We start from the raw sequence: 23,555 nt of genomic DNA on the forward strand, positions 1-23,555 counted from the left end.
TGGGTGCAGCTCCAACAACACTCAAGAAGCTCGACATCATCCAGGACAAAGCAGCCCACTTGACTGGCACACCATCCACAAACATTCACTCCCTCCACCACCGATGCACAGTGACAGCAGTGTGTACCATCTACAAGACGCACTGCAGCAATGCACCAAGGCTCCCGAGACCACACCTTCCAAACCCACGATCTCAACCAACTAGAAGGGCAAGGGCAGCAAATTTATGGGAACACCACCACCTGCAAGTTCCCCTCCAAGGCACACACCATCCTGACTTGGAACTCTATCGCCGTTCCTTCACTGTCGCTGAGTCAAAATCCTGGAACTCCCATCCTAACAGCAGTGTGTGTGTACCTACCTCACATGGACTGCAGTGGTTCAAGGCGGCAACTCACCACCATCTTCTCAAGGGCAATTAGGGATGGGCAACAAATGCAGGCCTGGCCAGCGACGCCCAAAGTCCATGAATGAATAAAAGAAAATCAAAGAATTTAAAATAATAAAGGGATTTAATAGGGTAGATACAAAAAAATCTATTTTATTTGGTGAGGGAAATCAGAACAAGAGGGCATAATCTTATTAGAGTAAGGCTGTTTAGGGGTGAAATGAAGAGGCTGTTTTTCACAAAAAAGCTAACAGAAATTTGAAACTCGCTTTCCCAAATGTCAGCGGGAAATTTTCAAAACTGAAATTGACAGATGTCTGTTAGGCAAAAGTATCAAGGGATTATGGAACAAAGGTAGGTAAATGGAGTTGAGGTGTAGATCAGCCATGATCTAATTGAATGGCCGACTCCTCCATTCTTTTAGATATAAGGAAAGGGACAAATAATTTACCTTATAGCAGTTTATTAGAGAGTGTGGTATTTGTGCAGGGCTCTTAAGTGCAACTTAATAGTTTAATAGTAAACATTTTTGTGAAGCCCAGCAATGTCTTGGGAATAACCCTATATGTTAATGGACAATTTTTAGGTATTTCATTTTAATGCAGAGATTTTACTATGGTATCCATCTAATTAACAAATGACCTTTATTGCTATGACAAATACAATCCTTACTTTCTAGATTGGAAAGTCTCCATCCCCCGGATTTGCATTCTGTTGCATTTTTGGAAAACGCAGAGATTCTTTAAACTTCCTTAATTGAAGGGAACATCGACAATTCTACAAGATACTCAGTTTCCATCTATCGTGATCAGTGTTTAATCAAAAAAATTGATTTATAATACAGCACAATTCTGTCTGAAGACATATACGGTTTACTCTGCACAATCCCCACTGCCCTTTCAATACAGAAATGCATTTCCTTTATTAAGCAAATATGTTGACGTGCGAGCAACTACATACTTTGTGGGACAAAACTGGATACCCTCATCAGTTTGTCACAGCAAATTAATGCAAATCCCACAAAACTGGGCACCTGTGGACAGCTGGCATACATTTAGGTTAATTCAACAGTAACCAACTCCTGTGCAGAAACACTTTTGCACATTTCTGATCTTTATTATGGATATTATTTCGAATCCTAGATTTAAAATCTCAAATAGTGGAAATTGTATGTTTAATACCTATTTGTGCACACACATCTCCCCTCCTCCCCCATGCAAAAAAAACCTGAGGATTTCAGTTTTCATATGCCAAATGAGTAATATTCTGGCTGTAGTTATTCTATCTGCAGAATCAACCTTACAATATGGAGCAGTCCTACTTCTTTATTCTGGAACAAAGCCTATCAAACTCTTCATTTGACATTTTAAATGAAAAGCAAAAATCATATCTCGAAACATGGAAATGAGATACAAATCATAATAAAATTGCTGTACATATTGTAATTACCCACATACTATATGTTACTTGTGTAATTCTCTATAAACATTTGTAATCTCAAAATGGCAGATATCCAAATTGGCACTTTACAAATATGAAGTATTGCATTATAGAAACTGAATGAACCAAGACCATTTACCTTTATAAAATCAACAAGTGTAGACTTTGTATTAACTATACAATGTAGGTAGAACCACAAAATACAACAGCTGAGGGGTTTTCCAGTTAGGTCAGTTTTATTATCAATTAGCCGCCCATCATTAAATTGTGGTTTAATCTGTAGAAAAATAGCTACAACTGAGGCCATTTTAAAAGTGAATGTCATGGCTTTCAAGAGAACAAAATAACCTGAAAATAAAAAAAACTTCACAACATAATATCATTGGTCAAAAACAGACCTTGTCATGATTTCAATGCCATAGTGACCAACTTTATACATTATTGACTAGTTCCATTGTATCAAGTAAAAATTTGAACTTCATTACAACCTATTGTCGAGTGTTAAAAATTTACGGCCAATATAGTGTTCATCTTTCAATTGCCGAGATATTGCAAAACCAGGAGGATTGTGTAGGTTAATTGTCATTGTAAGAAATCTCATCTATTTCCATTATGACTAATTTAAGAGGATCACATTGGACTGCACTCCTTATAAATTTCATTTGCTTGTTAAACCAGAAGTCTCGGTACACAACCCATCACTCTCACTGCTATAGTACACAGGAACAGACGTGTAATATTTATTGCTAGGAATGAAGAGTGGCTCAATCTTCAATGGACTTTAGGAATTTCTCATAACCCTCTTCATCCATCAGTTCATCAACTTCAGCAGGATTATCAATTGTCATTTTTATAAGCCAACCTGTCAAGAAAAACCGCCAGGTCACGACATGAAAAATTTTACACAGGTTGCTATTTTCACAATAAAAAAAGCCTCATATAAAAATGAAATATGCAGTTAGTAATATTAGTAATATCCAGACATTTCACTTCCTAAGTTACTTGAGAGCTGGATGTTAAGGAGATTTTGGAATTTTTGTGAAAGAAATACCAAAGGGATCAAGGGATATGGGGAGAAAGCAGGAACAGGGTACTGAATTAGACAATCAGCCATGATCTTTTTTGAATGGCAGTGCAGGCCTGAAGGGCTGAATAGCCTACTCCTGCTCCTATTTTTTATGTTTCCATGTAAATTTAGGGATTTAAATTAGATTAACTTCAGATCTATTTAAATCAAATACTTTTTTTCTTGCAGAAAATATGTTTTAAGAGTCCCCAAAATGATTGTTAAGGAAAAGAATATTCATTCAATTTCTTGTAAATAAAATACAGACCAAAATCTGGAGTTACTTGAAAGACTTATCTACAAAAATAAGCACTTTTAATACTGCATGGTTACACTATTTTTCTGAAACAATCCCATCTAATCTGGCTGAAAAAAAACATTTAAGTTGTTCTGGGGAGATCAATGTCTACAGGAATCACTTTTATTCATTACCAATGTGCTGTTTTACAACTACTGGATTATAGGCTTCTCTAGTTCCTACTTTTGTCTGACGTTTTATTAGTATCAATAAATAATTCATTAGGGTGATAATATATTAGAAAAACATATAACTTACATCTTTATAGCATTACTCAAACAGAACAAGGAGAGTACTTTACGGGGGTAGAAAATACAAGCAGTCTTCAGATAAGAGAAACAAATAAAGTAGCAAGACAAGGGACTTTGGGGAGGGAGCTTTAGATGGCAGGGACAGTGTAGCTGAAAAACAGGCTTCTGAAGGTGCAGCAGGGAGCAAAGAGTAAGTTAGTGTTGCACAGTGGAGGTTACATCCAGAAACAGCCAATAGAGGAAATCACTGAGCCGAAGACTGGAGCATTGGGATTCTGAAATCAATTTAGCAGGGCACAGGGAACCAATGGAGCTCAGCAAAAATCAGGATGATGGGAGTGTGGGATTTTGTGCAGGTGAACATATGGGTTATAGAATTCTGAATGAGTTGGAGTTTGGGGAGGGTAGAGGTTGAGAGATCAAAGAAAGCAGAGCAAATCATGGAATGATGACATGATGATTAAGGGGACAGTGGGGCAAAGAGGTACAGCAGAGAAAGACAGTCTTTTGGAGGTAGAATGGGATTGGATATGGGTTGAGCAATGTGTCAAGGTTCTACATCTCAGGCAGTCAGGGATGTTAAGGAGACAAGTTGAAGGCATGTGGATGCTGGTAGAATCTGAAGGGGATAGAGTTAGGCAAGTCATTATTAAGCTGAAGGAAATTTCAGCTCACGCAGGATTGAATCTTGATTAGGTAGTTAGAGTGTAGCTACAGCTTTGGGATTGATAGAGGAGGCAGCAAGATAGACAGGAGTCACCATATGTATGGAAGCTGATCCTCTGCTTCGTGGATGGAAAACATAAATGATAGAAAAAAGGGATCAAGTATGGAACCCCAAATTATGCAAGAGATTACCACGCGCAGTGAAATAGTAGCCAATTTCTCTAGTTTGCGTGACTGGTGAAGGGGTCTTCCACATTCATCATGCATAATGGGAAATAGTAGGCATGCTTGTCCATTAAGCCTCCCCGCCAATTACAGGAATTCAGAAAATTATCCCTAAACTGCTTACAATGAGTTATAAATACAGCCTTGAGAAAATAATTTATATAGCGCCTTTAATGTAATAAAATGTTCCAAGGCACTTCACAGGAGCATTATAAAACAAAGTATGACACCGAGCTACAAAAGGAGAGAATAGGTCAAATGACCAAAAGCTTGGTCAAAGAAATAGATTTTAAGGAGTGTCTTATAACAAGAACGCAAGGAGAGAGGTATAGGGAGGGTATTCCAGAGCTTGGAGCCTATACAATTGAAGGCGCAGCCACCAATGGTGGCGCGATTAAATTCAGAAATGCACAAGTGGCCAAAATTAGAGAAGCGCAGATATCTTGGAGGGTTGTGCAAGAGAGTACAGAGATAGGGAAGAGAAAGGCTATGGAGGGATTTGAAAACAAGGATGAGAATTTTCAAATCAAGACAGTGCTTGAGTGGGAGCCAACGTTGGCCAGCGAGCACAGGCGTGATAGGGGAACAGGATTTGGTGAGAGTGAAGACATAGATAGCAGAGTTTTGGATGACAAGTTTAAGAGGAGTGTAATGTGGGAGACCAGCCAGCAGCACATTGGAAGAGTCAAGTCTAGGGGATACTAAGGCATGAATGAAGATTTCAGCAGATGGGCTGAGACGGGGTGAAGTCAGGAGACGTTACAGAGGTGGAACTAGGCGGTCTTAGTCATGGCATGAATGAGGTCAGAAGCTCATCTCGGGGTCAAATGTGATACCAAGTTGTAAACAGATTGACTTGACCTCAGACTGTTGCAAGGGAGAGGGATGGAATCAGTTGCTATGGAATGGAGTTTGAAGCAGCGACTGAAAACAATGGCTTCAGTCTTCCCAATATTTAATTGGAGGACATTTCTGCGCATCCAGCACTAGATGTCGGATAAGCAGTCTGATAATTTACCAACAGTAGAGGGGTTGGAGAAGTAGTGGTGAGGTAGAGCTGAGTGTCATTTGCATGCATGTCAAAACTAAGGCCGAGCTTTCAGATGATGTCAACGAGGGGCAGCATATAGACAAGAAATAGGAGGGGGCCAAGCATAGAGCCTTGGAGGACACCAGAGGTAACGATGCAGGAGCAGGAAGAGATGCCATTGCAAGTGATTCTCTGGCTACGACTGGACGACAGTGGAGATGCGTTGGAGGGTTTCGGTGTAGTCAACCGTGTCAAAAACTGCAGTCAGGTCTAGGAGGAGTAACAGAGGATGTCATTTGTGACTTCCATAAGAGCTGTTTCAGTAATGTGGCAGGGGCGGAAACCCAATTGGAGGGATTCAACCAGAGTTCTGGGAAAGATAGGATTTGGGAGGTGACAACACATTCAAGGACTTTGGAGAAGGGAGATTGGAGACGATTTGCAAGGGTGATGGGGTCAAGGGTTGATTTTTTGAGGAAAGGGCTAATGATGGCAGATTTAAATGAGAGAGGAGTAACACCTGAAGAGTGAGAACCATTTACGATATCAGATAACATGGGGACCAGAAGGAGAGGTTGGTGATGAGCAGTTTAGTGGGAATAGGATCAAGGGAGCAGGAGGTGGGTCTAATGGACAAGATGAGCTCAGAGAGGGCATGAGGGGAGATAGGAGAGAAACTACAGAAAGATGTGAGCTCAGGGTCTGGGCAGGGGGGAGCATTATAGGAAGTTTGGTCAGGGAGGCTTGTCAGGGAGAGACGCATCAGAGACAATTTTGTCATCTCGATCTTAGTGACAAAGGAGTCCATGAGTTCCTCTCCTTATTGTTGGAGGTCAAGGTGGAGGGGACAGGAGAGAGGGGTTTAGGAAGATAGTCTGCAGTAGAGGAAAGAAGCTGGGGGTTATCTTTGCATTCCAAGTTGATCCTAGAATAGTAAGCAGTTTTAACAGAAGAGAGCAGGACCTGTTAGTGTTTTATGTGATCCAGCAAGATCTGAAGGTGGATGGCTAAATTAGTTGTCCAGCATATCCATTCAAGTCTTTGTCCCTTGGACTTAAGGGAGCAGTAATGAGGGCTGTACCGGGGCAAGAGCCAGGGTGAGAGAGACTGATTTTTTTTAATGGGGATTAGGGCAAAGATGGCAGTGAGGGTGCGGTTGAACAAATCAGTAACTGCAGAAATGCTGTGGCAAACGGAGGGTTAAAGACTAGATGGCTGAGATTTTGTAGTTGTAAGTGAATTGGGAGTTTTATTCTCCAGGGACGGACACCAAATGAGGTAGGGTTGGGACATGGAAGAGTATTTGGGTGCAGAGTGACACGTGGTCAGAAATGGCCTTATCTGTAATTGATATGGTGGACTAGCAAGACCACGTTAAGTGGCAAGAATGGCCATGAATATGGGTTGGGGAGTTTACATGCATGGAGAAATTTAGGGAGGATAAGAAGGCAGGGAACTCAGAGGAGAGGGGAACATGAGTTGAGATGGAGATTGCAATTACAGAGAATGAGAAGTCGTTCAGTGCAGAGGCTGAGGGAGGAAAGCAGTGACGATATCTCCGTGATAAAATTTTTATCGTACTTGGGAGGGCGATAGCAGATAATAATTTTGAATGGGAGATGAGGGGGTGGAACAAGGTGGGATGCTTGAAGGAGGAGAAAGTGCCAGAGGAGTAGAGGGTCAGGCCAAAGTGAGATCTGGTGATAAGCGTCACACCGCCACCACAATGGTCCTGGACAGGCGAGTGATGATCGATGTAGCCAAACAGGGAGGCTTCATTAAGTGGCAAGGTGTCATTACTCTTCAGCCAGGTTTCCATTAAAGGCATGATGTCGATGCAATCATTCACATATGTTCACTGATGGCAAGGGCCTTGGTCACAAGTGAATGGACTTTCTTGAGACAATAGAAGTGAACTGTAGGGGGGATTTGAGTGATTGATAGTCCCAAAGGCAGCAGAAAATGTTTAAACCTCCATGCTTCTGAAAGCTTATTGCAAAAATTCACATACCTTCACCATAGCAAGATTTATTGACAAGTCCTGGATTGTCACCAAGAGCCTTATTTACATCAGTTACTTCTCCAGTCAGGGGTGAATACAATTCACTAGCAGCTTTCACACTTTCCAGAGCACCAAACTCATCTGAGAAAAGAATGTTTAATATATAAAGAAACTTCCACACACTAAACTCAGTACTGTAGTGACAGCTGCTTCTGAAAACATTCAACTCTAACAACTGACAACTATCAGCAATAACTTTGTATCAAGCTAAAAAGTTCAACATTTTATTTGTGTCATGGAAGTGGCTGGCAATAATACTTATTAGTTTGAGTAAAACGCTTTGACTTCATGCTTACTTGGAGTGAATGGAAGGCTATCTTGGTATCTGCACAATGGAGAAAGGATGAAAACAATACATGGCTGCTACATGACTGTGAATTAAAGCTGCTTTCATCATGCTGACTGGACTGTTTACCTTGTACAATAAAAAATATTGGTTCAGTCCTCATTCAACATAGGTTGAATACTGATTTGTTTGTCAAGAAGGTGTAATAATCTTACACAACAGTTGTATAAAGCCACTCGCATTTCCTCTGTTAATATCAAAGCAAAATATATTAGTATGCTATAAATTTCCAGCACCTGGACAATTTACTTCAACGAGTACTTGTTTCAAGGAAGTGCAGATTATGTTTGACAATGCATTCCGACAAATGCGACTGCATCTGTTTACTGATAGCTTCCTTTGGTTACACCGTCTAGTTACAATCACTTGATACTAACTCGATGTGCCAACTCATTATTGATTACTCGTGCCTTGTATATTCAATAAAATGGCAGTCAACGTAAAACAGAACCCAAACATCATCTACTGGTATCTAAATAGTAAGTGAATAGCAAGAGGAGGAGTGGGGCCCATTAGGGACAGAGAGGGTAACAGATGCCAAGAGACACAGGGCAAGGCTAATATACTTAATTAGTATTTTGTATCAACATTTACTAAGGAAATGGAGGCTGACAAAATAAGAAGCAGAGTAGAGGCAATGGATAGGATAAAAATCGACAGGGGGGAGGTACTAAAAAAGGTTGGCTATGCTTAGGGTTGATAAGTCACCTTGTCCGGATGGTTTGCATCCCAAGTTGCTAAAGGAAGTGGGGATGGAGATAGCAGATGGGCTTGCCATAACCTTCCAATCTTCCCTGGATATGGGGGAGGTGCCAGAGGATTGGAGAGTGGCAAATGCAACACCCTTATTCAAGAAAGGGTGTAAGGACAGTCCGAGCAACTATAGTCCAGTTAGTTTAACATTAGTGGTGTGCAAGGGTTTGGAAATAATAATCAGGGAAAATATCAACGGACACTTAGAAAGGTTCAATTTAATTAAGGATAGCCAGTATGGATTTGTAAAAAATTTGATGAAGGGAATGCAGTGGATGTTGTTCACATGGATTTGAAGGAAGCATTTGATAAGGTACCACAAAAAAAAGGCTGGTTAGCAGAATTGAGGCTCATGGAATAGGAGTGTCAGTGTCCAATTGGACAAAAAAATTGGCTTAAGGTCAGAAAACAGCAAGTCGTAGCAAATGGTTGCTTTTCAGACTGGAGGATGGTAGACAGTGGTGTTCCTCGAGGGTCAATACTGGGTGGCACCAGTGCTTTATCTGCGATATTTAAATGACTTGGATCTTAAAATACAGAGTAGAATCTCAAAATTTGCTGACGACACCAGCGACAAACAGTAAGGATCATATGAATCACCTGCAACAGGACATAGCAGAATGGGCAGAGAGGTGGCAGATGGAATTTAATACTGACAAACGTGAGTTGATGCATTTTGGCAGAATAGGGATTGGTAATATATACTTAACGGCACAGTTCTAAAGAGTGTGCAGGAACAGAGGGTCCTGGCTTTGCATGTGCATCAATCTTTGAAGGTGGCGGGACATACTGAGAGAGTGGTTAGTAAAGCATATGGGATCTTGGGCTTCATAAATAGAGGCATAAGAGTACAAAAGCAGGGAAGTTATGCTGAACCTTGATAAAGCTCTGCTTAGGCTCCAACTGGAGTATTGCGTCCTGTTCTGGTCACCACACTTCAGGAAGGATGTGTGTGTCCTTGAGAGGGTGCAGAGGAGATTTACCAGAATGATTCCAATGATGGACGATTTTAGTTGCAAGGTTAGGTTGAAAAGGCTGGGTTTGTTCTCCTCAGAACAAAGGAGATTGAGGGGAGATTTAGTAGAAGCGTACATGATTATGATAGGCTTAATTAAGTTAGACAATAAAAAACTGCTCCTATTAACAAATTGAAATAGGACAAGGAGACCAATTGAAAAATTTTGGGCAAAAGATGCAGGGGGAATAAGAGGAAGCACTTTTTTTGTTTCTACGCAGCAGGTGGTAATGACCTGGAACTCACTGCTCACAAGGGTGGTGGAAGCAGAGATGATCAAGGACTTCAAGAGGAAGTTAGATGACCAACTGACAGAAATAGACTTGCAGGGTTACGGGGATCAAGCCGGTGAGTAAGACTGACTGCATAGCTCTGTGGAGAGCTGGCATGGACTTGATGAGCCGAATGGCCTCTTTCCTTGCTATAAATTACTGTTATATTCCTTTCAAACAGGCTTCCTATGCCATGCACCTGCCACAAGCCAAGGGGAGAGACCAAAGATGTTTTGCCAAGCCTCTATCAATGTTGCTTTTGAATCAGACAGTCAGACGTGCTAGAGCGCACTCCAGAATGACTGGCCGAGTGCCTTGCTTGGTACGGGCAATGCTCCACATTCATCCAACCCAATCAATTGATTTTTTTAAAAAAACAAATTTGTTCAGATTATGCGCTTAAGATAATGTAAAATAAAGTCAAGACTCACCCAATTGGTTCAACTTTGTGCCAATCTCTGGCAATCCACAATATACAACATCTCCTAATGCTTCCTAAAGACAAAAACAATCTGAATTACTGTACATCAAGATCTTGAGCACTCATTTCGTAATGTTAATCCTCAATTGTTCAACAGGCTGACAGATGCACTTCTGTAACTTCAGAACTGTAGAGCATGAAAATATTTCAAAAAATATCTAATATTAAAAATCTTACACCTTTCAACATTTTCTGTCAATATCTTCCATCATAAATTCCTACGTGCACAGTTAATGAAAATAGCCTATGTAAACTGGTTACACTAATTGCACTCTTCAATCAATGGAGATGCCTCATTCCAACAATGGCAAACACGAGAATGAAAATTTTAAATTGGAGGCGTTGGAGGGCTGGGAGCTTATGTACATCATCAAGGACAGGAGTGATGGTTGAGCAAGACTAGGTACAGGATTGGATATTGCAGAGTTTTGGATGAGCTACAATTTACAGGCCTTGGAGGATCAAAGGTTGACCAGGAAAACATTACAGTAATAGTCTGGAGATGACAAAGCCAAAAAATGTATGACAGTTTCAGCAAAAGATGGCTTAAGCAGGGGAGGAGAGGAGCAGGCATGGTTAGAGATGCAAGTAAGTGGTCTTAGCAATGGAAATTATATGGGGTCAGAAGCTCAACTCGGGGTCAAATAAGATACCAAGGTTCAGATGTCTGGTTTGACCAAAGATAGAAGCCATGGAAAGGGAATGGAATTAGTTCCCACGGAACTGAATTTGTGGGGGAACCAAAGAGAATGGCTTCGATCTTCCCAATGTTTAACTGGAAAAAATTGAAGCTCGTTCAACACAGTATGTTGGCCAAGCTGCAGAGGCATTGTGGGATGTTACAAAGTAAAATTAAAGTTATTGATGCTGCCAATATTGCCAAGAGATTCAAACATGAAGATAAGGGGAAGATGGGAGGAGACAAGTTCAAGGACTTCAGAGGAAAACGATTGGGGATGGGGCAGTGATTTGAAAGGACAAAGGCATCAATGGTGGTTTTTTTTGAGGAATGTGATGATGGTGGATTTGAAAGAGAAGGGGTACAGCGCCTGGGGAAAAGGGAACCATTTACAATGTTAGCGAAGATGGGAGCCAGTAAGGCAGATTGGGTGGTTAGCAATTTAGTGGGAAAGGGGTTTAAAGAGCAAAGGGTAATCTTACGGACAAGATGAACTCAAGAGAGGGCATGAAGCGAACGGAGGGGAAACTGGAGAAAGAAGCAGCTTCAGGGCTAAGGCAGCAGAGAGCCTGGGGGGGGGGGGGGGGGGGGAGAGGGGAAATGGGAGTGTGTAAATGGTTTTACTGAGAATAAGTGCATCAATGGTGGACATGAGGGAGTGACAGAGCAGATCCAGTTAGCACAAATCAGTGAATAATAAGCGATCATAGAAACTTGTGTGTCTGATTTTAAACACCCAGATCCATGACCAAAACCCAATAATATTTGAACAGGTATTTTGCAAAGCATATACCCCATAGCATACATTTGAGAATATTTACTGATACATAGACCAACCACTAAAAGTAAAACATTTGGAGAATTCAATATATCAAACTGAGAATTAAAAGTACAATATACAATACAAAGTTTCTTTCCAAGTTCATCTAAATATGTAGCTAGGCACAGATGGCAAACAACATAATGAATATTGAAGTACCCTTTGCATTTCATTAATATATATGAAACAAAGGAAAAATATATTATTTGTATAAACAGGCATTCTGGACCAAATGACCACCATGTGCTGTCATTTCACTTAATCAATGGCAAATGCAACAACTAACTACAAGTATAATAAAACCCCTCCTTGTTTGTAGTTAAAACAGCAATCACTGTAAAACATCTTCGATAAAAAATCTGGGTGTTTGATTTCAAAATAGAAATGAGCACAAAGTCCTGCACACAACCCAAATCTAAAATCAAGATCCAGGAACAAAGTCTTTAGCTATTTAAAATGCCCTGCTTTAGATACTACTGCTTTTAACATACCTGTGCCCAACAAAAAGCACATTTTTCATTGTTTTACTTTGCTGTCCAAAGTTAAGCTTTAAGTCAACAGTCAGAACCTGGCTCTGTTCCTCCATAATCACAAAAAAACCCAACATTAATTGCCCACCCCTAATTGCCATTGAGAAGGTGGTGTTGAGCTACCCTCTCAAACTGCTGCAGTTCATGTGGTGTAGGTGCCGCCATAACACTGTTAGGTAGGGAGTTCCACGATTTTGACCCAGGAACGATGAAGGAACAGCGATACGTTTCCAAGTCAGGGGTGTGATTTGGGATGGGGAACTTGCAGGTGGTGGTGTTTCCTTGCACCTGCTGCCCTGGTCCTTTTACAAGAGGTTGCGGGTTTGTTTAGTTTTTAGTTTAGAGATACAGCACTGAAACAGGCCCTTCGGCCCACCGAGTCTGTGCCGACCATCAACCACCCATTTTTATACTAATCCTACACTAATTCCATATCCCTACCACATCCCCACCTGTCCCTATATTTCCCTACCACCTACCTATACTAGGGGCAATTTATAATGGCCAATTTACCTATCAACCAGCAAGTCTTTGGCATGAGAGAGGAAACCAGAGCACCCGGAGGAAACCCACGCAGACACAGGGAGAACTTGCAAACTCCACACAGGCAGTACCCAGAATTGAACCCGGGTCACTGGAGCTGTGAGGCGGCGGTGCTAACCACTGCGCCGCCCTTTTTTGGGAACAGCTGTTGAAGAAGCCTTGACAAAGTGCTGCAGTGCTTCTTGTAAATGGTACACAGCGCATCAGTGGTGGAGGGAGTAAATGTTTCAGGTGCTGAATAGGGTGCCAATCAAGAGTGATGCTTTGTCTTGCATGGTGTCAAGCTTCGTTCAGTGGAATAGCTGACTTGCTGTACTGTGCTATACTTAATGCCATGTTTAAAACTTTGGTGTTGAAGGTATAAATTTTTCCATCCTAGATATTTTTGCAGCTGAGTGATAAGATCCACCTTGCAAAACTAATTTTTTGAAGTCACATATTGTTTTAAATAGAGTGCTCATATAGGCGCAATATTTAACACAACGAAACTGATGCAAGAAATTCAGATTTCAACCACCCATAAATAAAGATCATAGAATTTTTGCAAAAACATAAACTTTAAAAAAGTTCAGCAAGTCTGATTTTTATTTTTTAAGGATTACAGTGCTTGCCCACATTCATGTGTTCATGCCAACAAAGTTTATTCAGTGTTTTCCCACATTCATGCCAACAGGGTTTATTCACAATGGCCAATTACAACAATTTTACTTGTAAGAGCCACAAAAGCTTATACCACTGATACTGAAGTGAACCTTGGTCCCATTGATAATAAACACCAGGACTAAAACTTGATTAGGAAAAGCTGATCCTGCAACACCAAACTGAACAATGGACTAAGTCCAAGAACATTCAAGCAGAGCTTGTGCACTTAAAACCACCACAGCTAACATCACCGAGTTCAAAAGTGATGGACCAATACAAGAATTATACTCAGTAACAAAAAAAAGTACCCACCTGAGCGTAATTGCTAATGCCCACTGTACCAATTCCATTTTCAACTGTTACCCATTCATGTTTGTCTGTAAACTTGCGAGCTGGAATACATTATCAACCAACATCAAATATGATTAAAATATTTTAATGTTTGTCAATCTATATAACACTGATGTTTACATATCACATACAACTTGATCCTTATTAAAGCTACAAACTCCTGAGCAAGAAATCTACCTCAAATACTGCTACATATCTAATAATGCATAAATTAAAGTAGTTAAATGGTGCTACACATTAGCCTAGTGGCAGGGCTGAAATAAAAGTACATTTTCTTTTACACAAGAAAAAAACTTCTCAATGTCCTTGATTTGCTTGCATATGTTTAATAAGTGTGACATTTTTAGCCCCGTATATGTAAATGCTCCTTGGTTCCATAGTCCCATTCTGGAATTTACATCCATCAAAACTCAACTCCCAAACTGCAGAATGGCATTGCAATGTAACAGTTGAGGTATTATGTTAACAAGTACAAAACACCATTAATCCCAATAAGCAGGGGCAATGAACATAGACAGGACTATCAATTACTTTTAAAAAGTAGTGTCCACTTATCAGATGTGATTTGAATTTAGCTTTTGCTCTTCCTTCATTCTTAATGTAATCATTTCTATTTTAAAACAGAAAAAGGTAACCTAGATTACATAATGCCCAGCAAGTTACAACAGGTTATGATGGATTCAAAGACAATGTGAAATTGATTAACACAAGACAAATTATATTATGTACACAGTAGGAACGTTTTCAACCCTTAGCCTTCAGCATATGCTCCAATATTCACTGTGCACATCCTCATATTCAATACACTCCTGATTAGAGAAAACAGACCATTTCTAATTCTTGATTCATTTTTAATGTATGGATGAACAGCAGTCACAATATATAAAGACCCCTGAAGGCATTATATGCAATTAGGTATTCTTATTACATTTCTTGCATCTTAAGCTGGTGAACCAGAGTTGCTAGTTTGATTAGCATAACCTGAAAGCCCTCAATGAACAACAAAGAACAGTACAGCACAGGAACAGGCCATTCGGCCCTCCAAGCCTGCACCGATCTTGATGCCTGCCTCAACTAAAACCTTCTGCACTTCCGGGGACCGTATCCCTCTATTCCCATCCAATTCATGTATTTGTCAAGATGCCTCTTAAACGTCATTATCATACCTGCTTCCACCACCTCCCCCGGCAGCAAGTTCCAGGCACTCACCACCCTCTGTGTAAAAAACTTGCCTCGCACATCCCCTCTAAACTTTGCCCCTCTCACCTTAAACCTATGTCCCCTAGTAACTGACTCTTCCACCCTGGGAAAAAGCTTCTGACTATCCACTCTGTCCATGCCTCTCATAACTTTGTAAACCTCTATCATGTCACCCCTCCACCTCCGTCGTTCCAGTGAAAACAATCCGAATTTATCCAACCTCTTCTCATAGCTAATGCCCTCCAGACCAGGCAACATCCTGGTAAACCTCTTCTGTACCCTCTCCAAAGCCTCCACGTCCTTCTGGTAGTGTGGCGACCAGAATTGCACGCAATATTCTAAGTGTGGCCTAACTAAAGTTCTGTACAGCTGCAGCATGACTTGCCAATTTTTATACACTATGCCCCGACCGATGAAGGTAAGCATGCCGTATGCCTTCTTGACTACCTTATCCACCTGCGTTGCCACTTTCAGTGACCTGTGGACCTGTACGCCCAGATCTCTCTGCCTGTCAATACTCCAAAGGGTTCTGCCATTTACTGTATACCTCCCACCTGCATTAGATCTTCCAAAATGCATTACCTCACATTTGTCCAGATTAAACTCCATCTGCCATTTCTCCGCCCAAGTCTCCAACCGATCTATATCCTGCTGTATCCTCTGACAATCCTCATCACTGTCCGCAACTCCACCAACCTTTGTGTCATCCGCAAACTTACTAATCAGACCAGCTACATTTTCCTCCAAATCATTTATATATACTACAAACAGCAAAGGTCCCAGCACTGATCCCTGCGGAACACCACTAGTCACATCCCTCCATTCAGAAAAGCACCCTTCCACTGCTACCCTCTGTCTTCTATGACAGAGCCAGTTCTGTATCCATCTTGCCAGCTCACCTCTGATCCCGTGTGACTTCACCTTTTGTACCAGTCTGCCATGAGGGACCTTGTCAAAGGCCTTACTGAAGTCCATATAGATAACATCCACTGCCCTTCCTTCATCAATCATCTTCGTCACTTCCTCAAAAAACTCAATCAAATTAGTGAGACACGACCTCCCCTTCACAAAACCATGCTGCCTCTCGCTAATCAGTTTGTTTGTTTCCAAATGGGAGTAAATCCTGTCCCGAAGAATCCTCTCTAATAGTTTCCCTACCACTGACGTAAGGCTCGCCGGCCTATAATTTCCTGGATTATCCTTGCTACCCTTCTCAAACAAAGGAACAACATTGGCTATTCTCCAGTCCTCTGGGACCTCACCTGTAGCCAATGAGGATGAAAAGATTTCTGTCAAGGCCCCAGCAATTGCCTTAGTATTCTGGGGTAGATCCCATCAGGCCCTGGGGACTTATCTACCTTAATGCTTTGCAAGACACCCAACACCTCCTCCTTTTTGATAATGAGATGACTGAGACTATCTACACTCCCTTCCCTAGGCTCATCATCCACGAAGTCCTTCTCTTTGGTGAATACTGATGCAAAGTACTCATTTAGCACCTCACCCATTTCCTCTGGCTCCATGCATAGATTCCCTTCTCTGTCCTTGAGCGGGCCAACCCTTTCCCTAGTTACCCTCTTGCTCTTTATATATGTATAAAAAGTCTTGGGATTATCCTTAATTCTGTTTGCCAATGACTTTTCATGACCCCTTTTAGCCCTCCTGACTCCTTGCTTAAGTTCCTTTGTACTGTCTTTATATTCCTCAAGGGATTCGTCTGTTCCTAGCCTTCCAGCCCGTACAAATGCAGCAACTTAATTGGGGTCCCCGCATTTATGTATCTGTCTCTGTGTTCTTAACTGTCTTTCTATATTTTGTTTATTAACTGCACCACTGTCAACACTTTTTGTCTATCCTACAGCTATCTTTTTTGCTTAATGTTTCCATTTCTCCTCTGTAGCTCTTTTCTCTTCCGGTATTTGACTATTGGCCTTCTATCCAGATAAGTAGTTTTACCACTTTGGGGCCAACATCTATTCAGAAACATCAGAAGCAGTACTCCTGCAGACCTAGTGAAATTTCCCTCTATGTTTTTCCACCAACTGACCCAAGGATCTAGTTCCAGTGGGTGGCCATTCAGTAATATAACACTTTTTATCGTTATTTTTTCAAACACACAGGTTTGTTCAGAAATAATGACATATGATTTGAATATACTTGCCCGACCACCCCCACCACCCCCCTCCAATCCCTATCAAACCTCCTCTGCTGTCTTGATCACCTGGCAGTGTCCCAGACTTCAGTTTCCTTTGAAATAAGCCCACTGCTCCTCCCTTGCATCTCCCAGCATTCTTCAATAGGTACCCACTGAGTAGCAACCCTAACCACATTTTTCTCCTCTTTCAAGCGCATCAACCTGTTCAGTAATCCAGAGGCTCAGGCTCATGTCCTGGGGACACGGGTTCAAATGCCACCATGGCAGCTGGTGGAATTTAGATTCAAATAATTAATAAATACAGTTAATTAAATAAAAACCTTGAATTGAAAGCTAGCTTCATGGCACCATAGATCGTCATAAAAAACAAACCCAACTGGTTCACTAATGTCCTTTAGGGAAGGAAATCTGCTGTCTTTACTCAGTCATGTGACTCCAGACCCACAGCAATGTGGTTGACTCTTAACTGCCCTCTGAAATGGCCTAGCAAGCCATGCAGTTAAGGGCAATTAAGGATGGGCCAGAAATTCTGGCCTTGCCAGCGATGCCCACATTCCATGCAAGAATCAAAAAAACTTTCATCTTTCCTTTCAAATACCAGTTTGTCCACCCCACCTAGCAAGCCTCAGCCAAGTTTCTCACTAAGTTCTGTACATTAATGAAATTCTTGTTGCCAGAATATATGCGACTACTTAGGAAAGGCTAATGCATTTAATGTACAAACATTTACCGTTTATCGTTCTGTTTCTTTCGACTAATAGCAGTAATGGTGGCTTCGTGTTCCACGTGGAATTGGAATAGGATGCACAGACATGCTCGTTGATAACTGGTTAAACTACAGTTAATGGTTTCGGTGTTTGCTTAGGCCAGAATGTTGACAAGAGTAACTGGTACCCTATCCATGGCAGGACACAAGGACACCATTATTGTCTAGGATTACATTTCAGACATTTATATATCCATTTATTATTACAACTGCACATACCTCCTACTATCATTTTCCATTAGAAACTCCCATATCTACATTTAAAATGGAGATGGTCTATGTAAGCTTGCCATATTAGAATTGCACATTCCCTGTAGTAGAGGCACTGGAGCATCACCACTGATGAGAAGGCATCATTACCATGCGAGTAAGTTTACATCAACAGCTTCCATTATAAATGTGGATGCAGCAATTTATATTTCCATAGTACACACTTTCAGAAAATGTCAAACTCAGTTCCCATCACTTACATTCTTCAGAAATCATACTTTACTGCATCCTCTGACAATCAATACCACCACGAGAGATCTGCTAGTTATGCATAAGAGGTGCACAAGTACTTTATGTAAATATCACACTTATTACTGTAGCATTTTCTCAACATGCTTACTTGTCCTAATTAAACCTGGCCTATGTATGCCCACCTCATTCAGTCCTTGCAGATCAGTTTCTAAACTGGATGCCATTTTTCTCCAGTGCCATTCACTTAGCGACTCACCTCTTACCCTGCCTCGGATTTCCTTCCCACTCTTGCAGAAAAAAAATCAATGTCTTTGCCAGTCAATTCTTTGGCATTCTGGCCCCTTCTCCGATGCTCCCAATACCACTTCCAACACGAAGACACCTCTGCCACTTGCCCACATTCCTACTCACCTCCAACCCCTAGTTACAAGCTGGAACATCTTCCAATACAACAGATAATAGATAGATGGTTCTGATCATTGTTATTTACATGCTTATCCTCTGACTCAGTGAGCAATGCAACAGGATAGCTATTAATATGGCATTTAGGCTACCTCAGTCTGAAGGTTGCATCAGCTTTAAAAATCACATCCTTTGTTAGCTCATCAACAAGTGGAAATTATTCAATTTGTCTGTCTCCGCAATTTAACAAAGGCTTCACAATTCATTCTCCAGCAATTGTGTGGTCCTCCAACAAGGACGTTAAACAACTCGTGAGTAAACATGCATGCTATCATCCAAATGATCAGATCCTTATTTAAAATGGACAGCACCTTACAGACTATTAGTGACACTGAACACACTAAAAAGACTTGCTGAGACATGGAAATGTTTGAGCTTTATCCCTACTATAGCAGGACATCCAAAACTCCTCATACTAAGTTCCCAATTTTATTTATACAACTGTGAGGAATTACTGGGCAGAGGCCAGTCATCGCCACAAAATGATGCAAGGAAAAATTGGAGGAAGGCTGCTCTTAAACAGCACCCAACAGGTGGGTTAGCACAGACCTTGGAGCAGATCATGCACCTGCTCCCTCAACCAATGACAATAAATGGCACAGAAAACCCAAGCAAATGACTCAAGAAACTATCTAAGACAGCTTCGTCACGCACAAATAGAGCATATGGTCAAAATCAAAAGAGGGAGAAATGCACCAACAAACAGCAAGCAGATTAGAGACACGATCACATTTTATTCATCAGATCAAGTGGGCACCCAATAGGAACATAGGACTTAGGAGCAGGAGTAGGCTATTCAGCTCTTTGAGCCTGCTCCACCATTCGATAAGATCATGGCTGATCTAGTAGTGGTCTCATCTCCACTTTCCCGTCTGCCCCCCATAATGCTTGACTCTCTTGTCTATCAAAAATCTATCTAACTCAGCCTTGAATAAATTCAATGACCCAGCCTCCATTGCTTTCTGGGGAAGAGAATTCCATAGACTAACAACCCTTTGAAGAAAAAAAATCTCCTTATTTTCATCTTAAAAGGGAGACCTCTTATTCTTAAATTGTGTCCCCTAGTCCTAGTCTCCCCCACAACAGGAATCATCCTCCCAGTATCCACTCTATCAAGTCCCCTCAGGATCTTATGTTTCAATAAGATCACCTCTAATTCTTCTGAACTCCAACAGATAAAGGCCCAACCTGTTCAATCCTTCTTCATAAGAGAAGCCTTTCATCCCCAGAATCAGTCAAGTAAACCTTTTGAACTGCTTCTAATGCAATTATATCCTTTTTCAAATAAGGAGACCAAAACTGTGCAGTACTCCAAGGTCCTGTACACTACAGTAAAACTGTCCTACTTTTATACTCTATTCCCCTTGCAATAAATGTCAACATTCCAGTTGCCTTTCTAATACTTAGGTTATACTATACCACTGATCCCAGATACTTTCCCAAAAAATTGTACATTTGGACCAGAATCTCAAATTGGTGAACTACCTCCAGTAACAATCTCCAACTAGTTGCTAAACTAATCAAGATTGATTTGCCCAATCATTTCCTCTCCTGTCCACTGCTGCTTTTCTGAAATTCCCAAGTTACTACTTTCCTTATGAATTAGGATGCATCTATATTCTACCAAGATCATTGCAGCATCAAGCTATACTGTCGCACCACTTGAAGTCAGACGTTTGAGGTTAGGATCAGGATATTTGTGCTCAAGAGCTAGCATCAGGAATTCTACATAATACAACTGAAAGGGAATTACTTTGATACATTTTACATATTTATCTAAAGTAAACAGTATTTTCTTTCTCCAGCATGTTTAAAGAAAATAAGTCATTTCTATCGACTGTGGGTTGCACCACTTGTGTTAATTTAAATCATTTTCACAATAAAAGATGTCAGGATAGACCTTTAATAGAGGACTGTAACATTCTGTTATGTCATGCTCAATGTATTATTCTGCTATTAAAGCACAGCAGTGTGTAGCTAAGAATGTCACTATCATATGGCATCATTGCTGTATCCTTCCTGGGTCATTAGAAACTCATTACATGTCGACAGATCAATTAGAGGTTAGAGCAAAAATATTTTTTTTAAAATGTGCAAATCCTAATTTAGTCAGAAAGTACTTGTTCGCAAAATTTCTTTATACTTTGGTCACAACCTCTCAAAACTTTTGCTAAATATCCCAGTGCTTTAATACGAAACTTCCATTTTCACACCAATCACACAAGGTACAAATAAAAAGTGTTATTAAAATACGCCGGGTGTGAAAGTCCATGCAACTGTGGAGGGAGGGATCTAGACTGAAGGAGGCATTCGGATCAGAGGGCAATTGGAAGGACACAGTGCGTAACAATCCTTTAGAGGGTAACGTAGCAAGCAAACTGCCTTAAAAGTACACATTAAAGTCGATGACATTTGATTTTAAAAAATGCATTTCAACAAACTCTTCCCTAGGTCACAGAAAATTTTATGTGAGAAGCATTACGATACGTTTACTTGTAAAAAAAAATTAAACATAGCAGCAAACAGCCCCAACCTGGCCAACAGCGTCTGACCTTTTAGTTGCTCCTCACCTTAATCCTTCTGGTCGCTCACCAGCTCTAATTAGGAAAACCGCTCCAACCATTTACACATGAAATAAAAAGACATTAAACCAGGACCGGCTTATTGCAAATATAGAGCTGTCGGTTTATGATTTTAAAACGCTAATTGCTGTGTTGCATTCAATGACCTGAAGCTGACTTTGCTCTCAAAAACCGTTGCTCTGCTCAACTTACTGTTGCCCTCTCACCCAACACCCCCCCTCCCCACAAAACAGAGGCTTGCATGAGGCAGACGCACCGGAGAGGGCCGGTCTGCCGGTGTTCAGGCTCCGCAGCGGCCAGATGATCCGTAGCGTCCTGTGCGGAGACCGCCAGGTGGCTGGGGAGTGGAGACAGAGTGAAGCCGCCACTCGCAAGTTGGACACGGTGCACCTCCACGCCATCTTTACAAAGCAGCAAGTAAGCGCGAGCGGATGGGGCGGCGCGAGAGGAAGTGCCCGGGAGCCGGCACAGCTGTCACTCAGCGAGGAGAGAATCGAACGGTGCCCGGGAGCTGCGCCGCGAGGGCGGAGCTCTCACTCAGAAAGGGGAGAATGGAACGGTCCCCGAGAGCCGGCGCGCGAGGGTACAGCTGTCACTCAGAAAGGGGAGAATGGAACGGTCCCTGAGAGCCGGCGCGAGGGTAAAGCTGTCACTCAGAAAGGGGATAATGGAACGCTTCCCAGGAGCCGGAGCTGTCACTCAGCGGGAGGGAGAATGGCTAGGTGCCCCGGCACTCTGGCAGTATGGTTGGCTGCCCTTATTGGGTAGGGAGGGGTAAATGCACTGCTGGGACTGTCAGTACTGCTGGGTAGGGTGCATTAGGATGCGACCACCTCTCACCACTCCTCCACTGTTGCTAAATTATCAGACTGCTTATCCCACATCCAGTCCTGGATAAGCAGAAATTTCGTCCAGTTAAGTACTGGAAAGACTAAAGTCTTGTTTTTGGTCCCGGAACCAAAATCCATTCCCTAGCTACCGACTCCATCCCTTGCCCTGGCAAAATTCTGAGATTAAGCCAGTCTATTAGCAGTCTTGGTGTTGCATTTGGCCTAAGATAAGCTTCCAACCTCATATTCATGCCATCACGAAGACCATCTGTTTCCACCTCCGTAACATCAACCAACTTCATCTTGTCCCAGCTCATTTGCTGCTGAAACACTCATTCATGCCTCCCTTACTTTGAAGACTTGGCTATGCTGGTGCACTCCTGGCTGCTGTCCCATATTCTACCCTCCGTAACCTTGAGATCATCCAAAACTCTGCTGTCGATGTCTTAACTCATGCCTAGTCCTGTTCACCCCGTGCTCACTGACCTACACTTGCTTTCGGTCAAGAAATGTCTTAATATTAAATTATTAATCTTATTAACATTTTCATTCTTGTTTTAAAATGCCCGCACCCTCTAAGATAGCTGTGCTCCTCTAATTCTGGCCTCTTGAACATCCCCGGTTTTATTCACTGCACCAATGGTGGCCGTGCCTTCTGTTGCTTTGGTCCTAAGCTCTGGAAGACCCTACCTACACCTCTCCAGCTCACTTTCCTCCTTTAAGACCCTGCTTAAAACCTGCCTCTTTGACTAAGGTCATCTGACCTAATATCTCCTTATATGGCTCAGTGTCATTTTATTTAAAATACTCCTGTGAAGTGCCTTGGGACGTTTTATTACGTTAAAGGTGCTATATAAATATAAGTTGTTACATGTGGGGCAGTGGTCCCCCTGCATTGGGACTCAGTGAGTGGGATGCTGTTGCTGCACACTGAGACTGGATGGGGTTTCAGTCCGCAATACACAGATTTAAGCACACAATCAAGCACATTTCAATGCTGTACTGAGGGAGAGCTGCTCTGTGTGTGGTGCTGTGTTTCGGATGAGATGTTAAAGAGATTTTTCTTCTATTTGAAGAAGAAGAGGGGAGTTGATTCCTGCGTCCTGGCCGATATTTATCACTCAACCAATTGATTATAAAATTGCAGTTTGTGGGACCTTGCTGTGTACAAATTGGCTGCCTCACTTTAAGGGTTGGAACAGTACTGGGAGGAATGCTGGGCTTGGAAGTAGGGTTGCCA

The 23,555-nt window shown here is 41.7% G+C and overlaps 1 protein-coding gene across 1 annotated transcript; it reads right to left on the bottom strand.

The window, feature by feature from the left end:
- Positions 1 to 1,176: 1,176 nt before the first annotated feature.
- Positions 1,177 to 21,937, bottom strand: LOC137379165 (glycine cleavage system H protein, mitochondrial-like). The gene is made up of 5 exons (XM_068049874.1): positions 21,742 to 21,937; positions 13,820 to 13,899; positions 10,244 to 10,307; positions 7,376 to 7,507; positions 1,177 to 2,690 (listed from the first exon to the last, which is right to left on the bottom strand). The coding sequence occupies exons 1-5, from the start codon at positions 21,884 to 21,886 to the stop codon at positions 2,593 to 2,595; spliced, it is 519 nt and encodes a 172-aa protein (XP_067905975.1). The 5' UTR covers positions 21,887 to 21,937; the 3' UTR covers positions 1,177 to 2,592.
- Positions 21,938 to 23,555: the final 1,618 nt, after the last annotated feature.

The sequence above is a fragment of the Heterodontus francisci genome, chromosome 17 (genome assembly GCF_036365525.1).
Source record: "Heterodontus francisci isolate sHetFra1 chromosome 17, sHetFra1.hap1, whole genome shotgun sequence".
In the NCBI taxonomy this organism is placed as follows: domain Eukaryota; kingdom Metazoa; phylum Chordata; class Chondrichthyes; order Heterodontiformes; family Heterodontidae; genus Heterodontus; species Heterodontus francisci.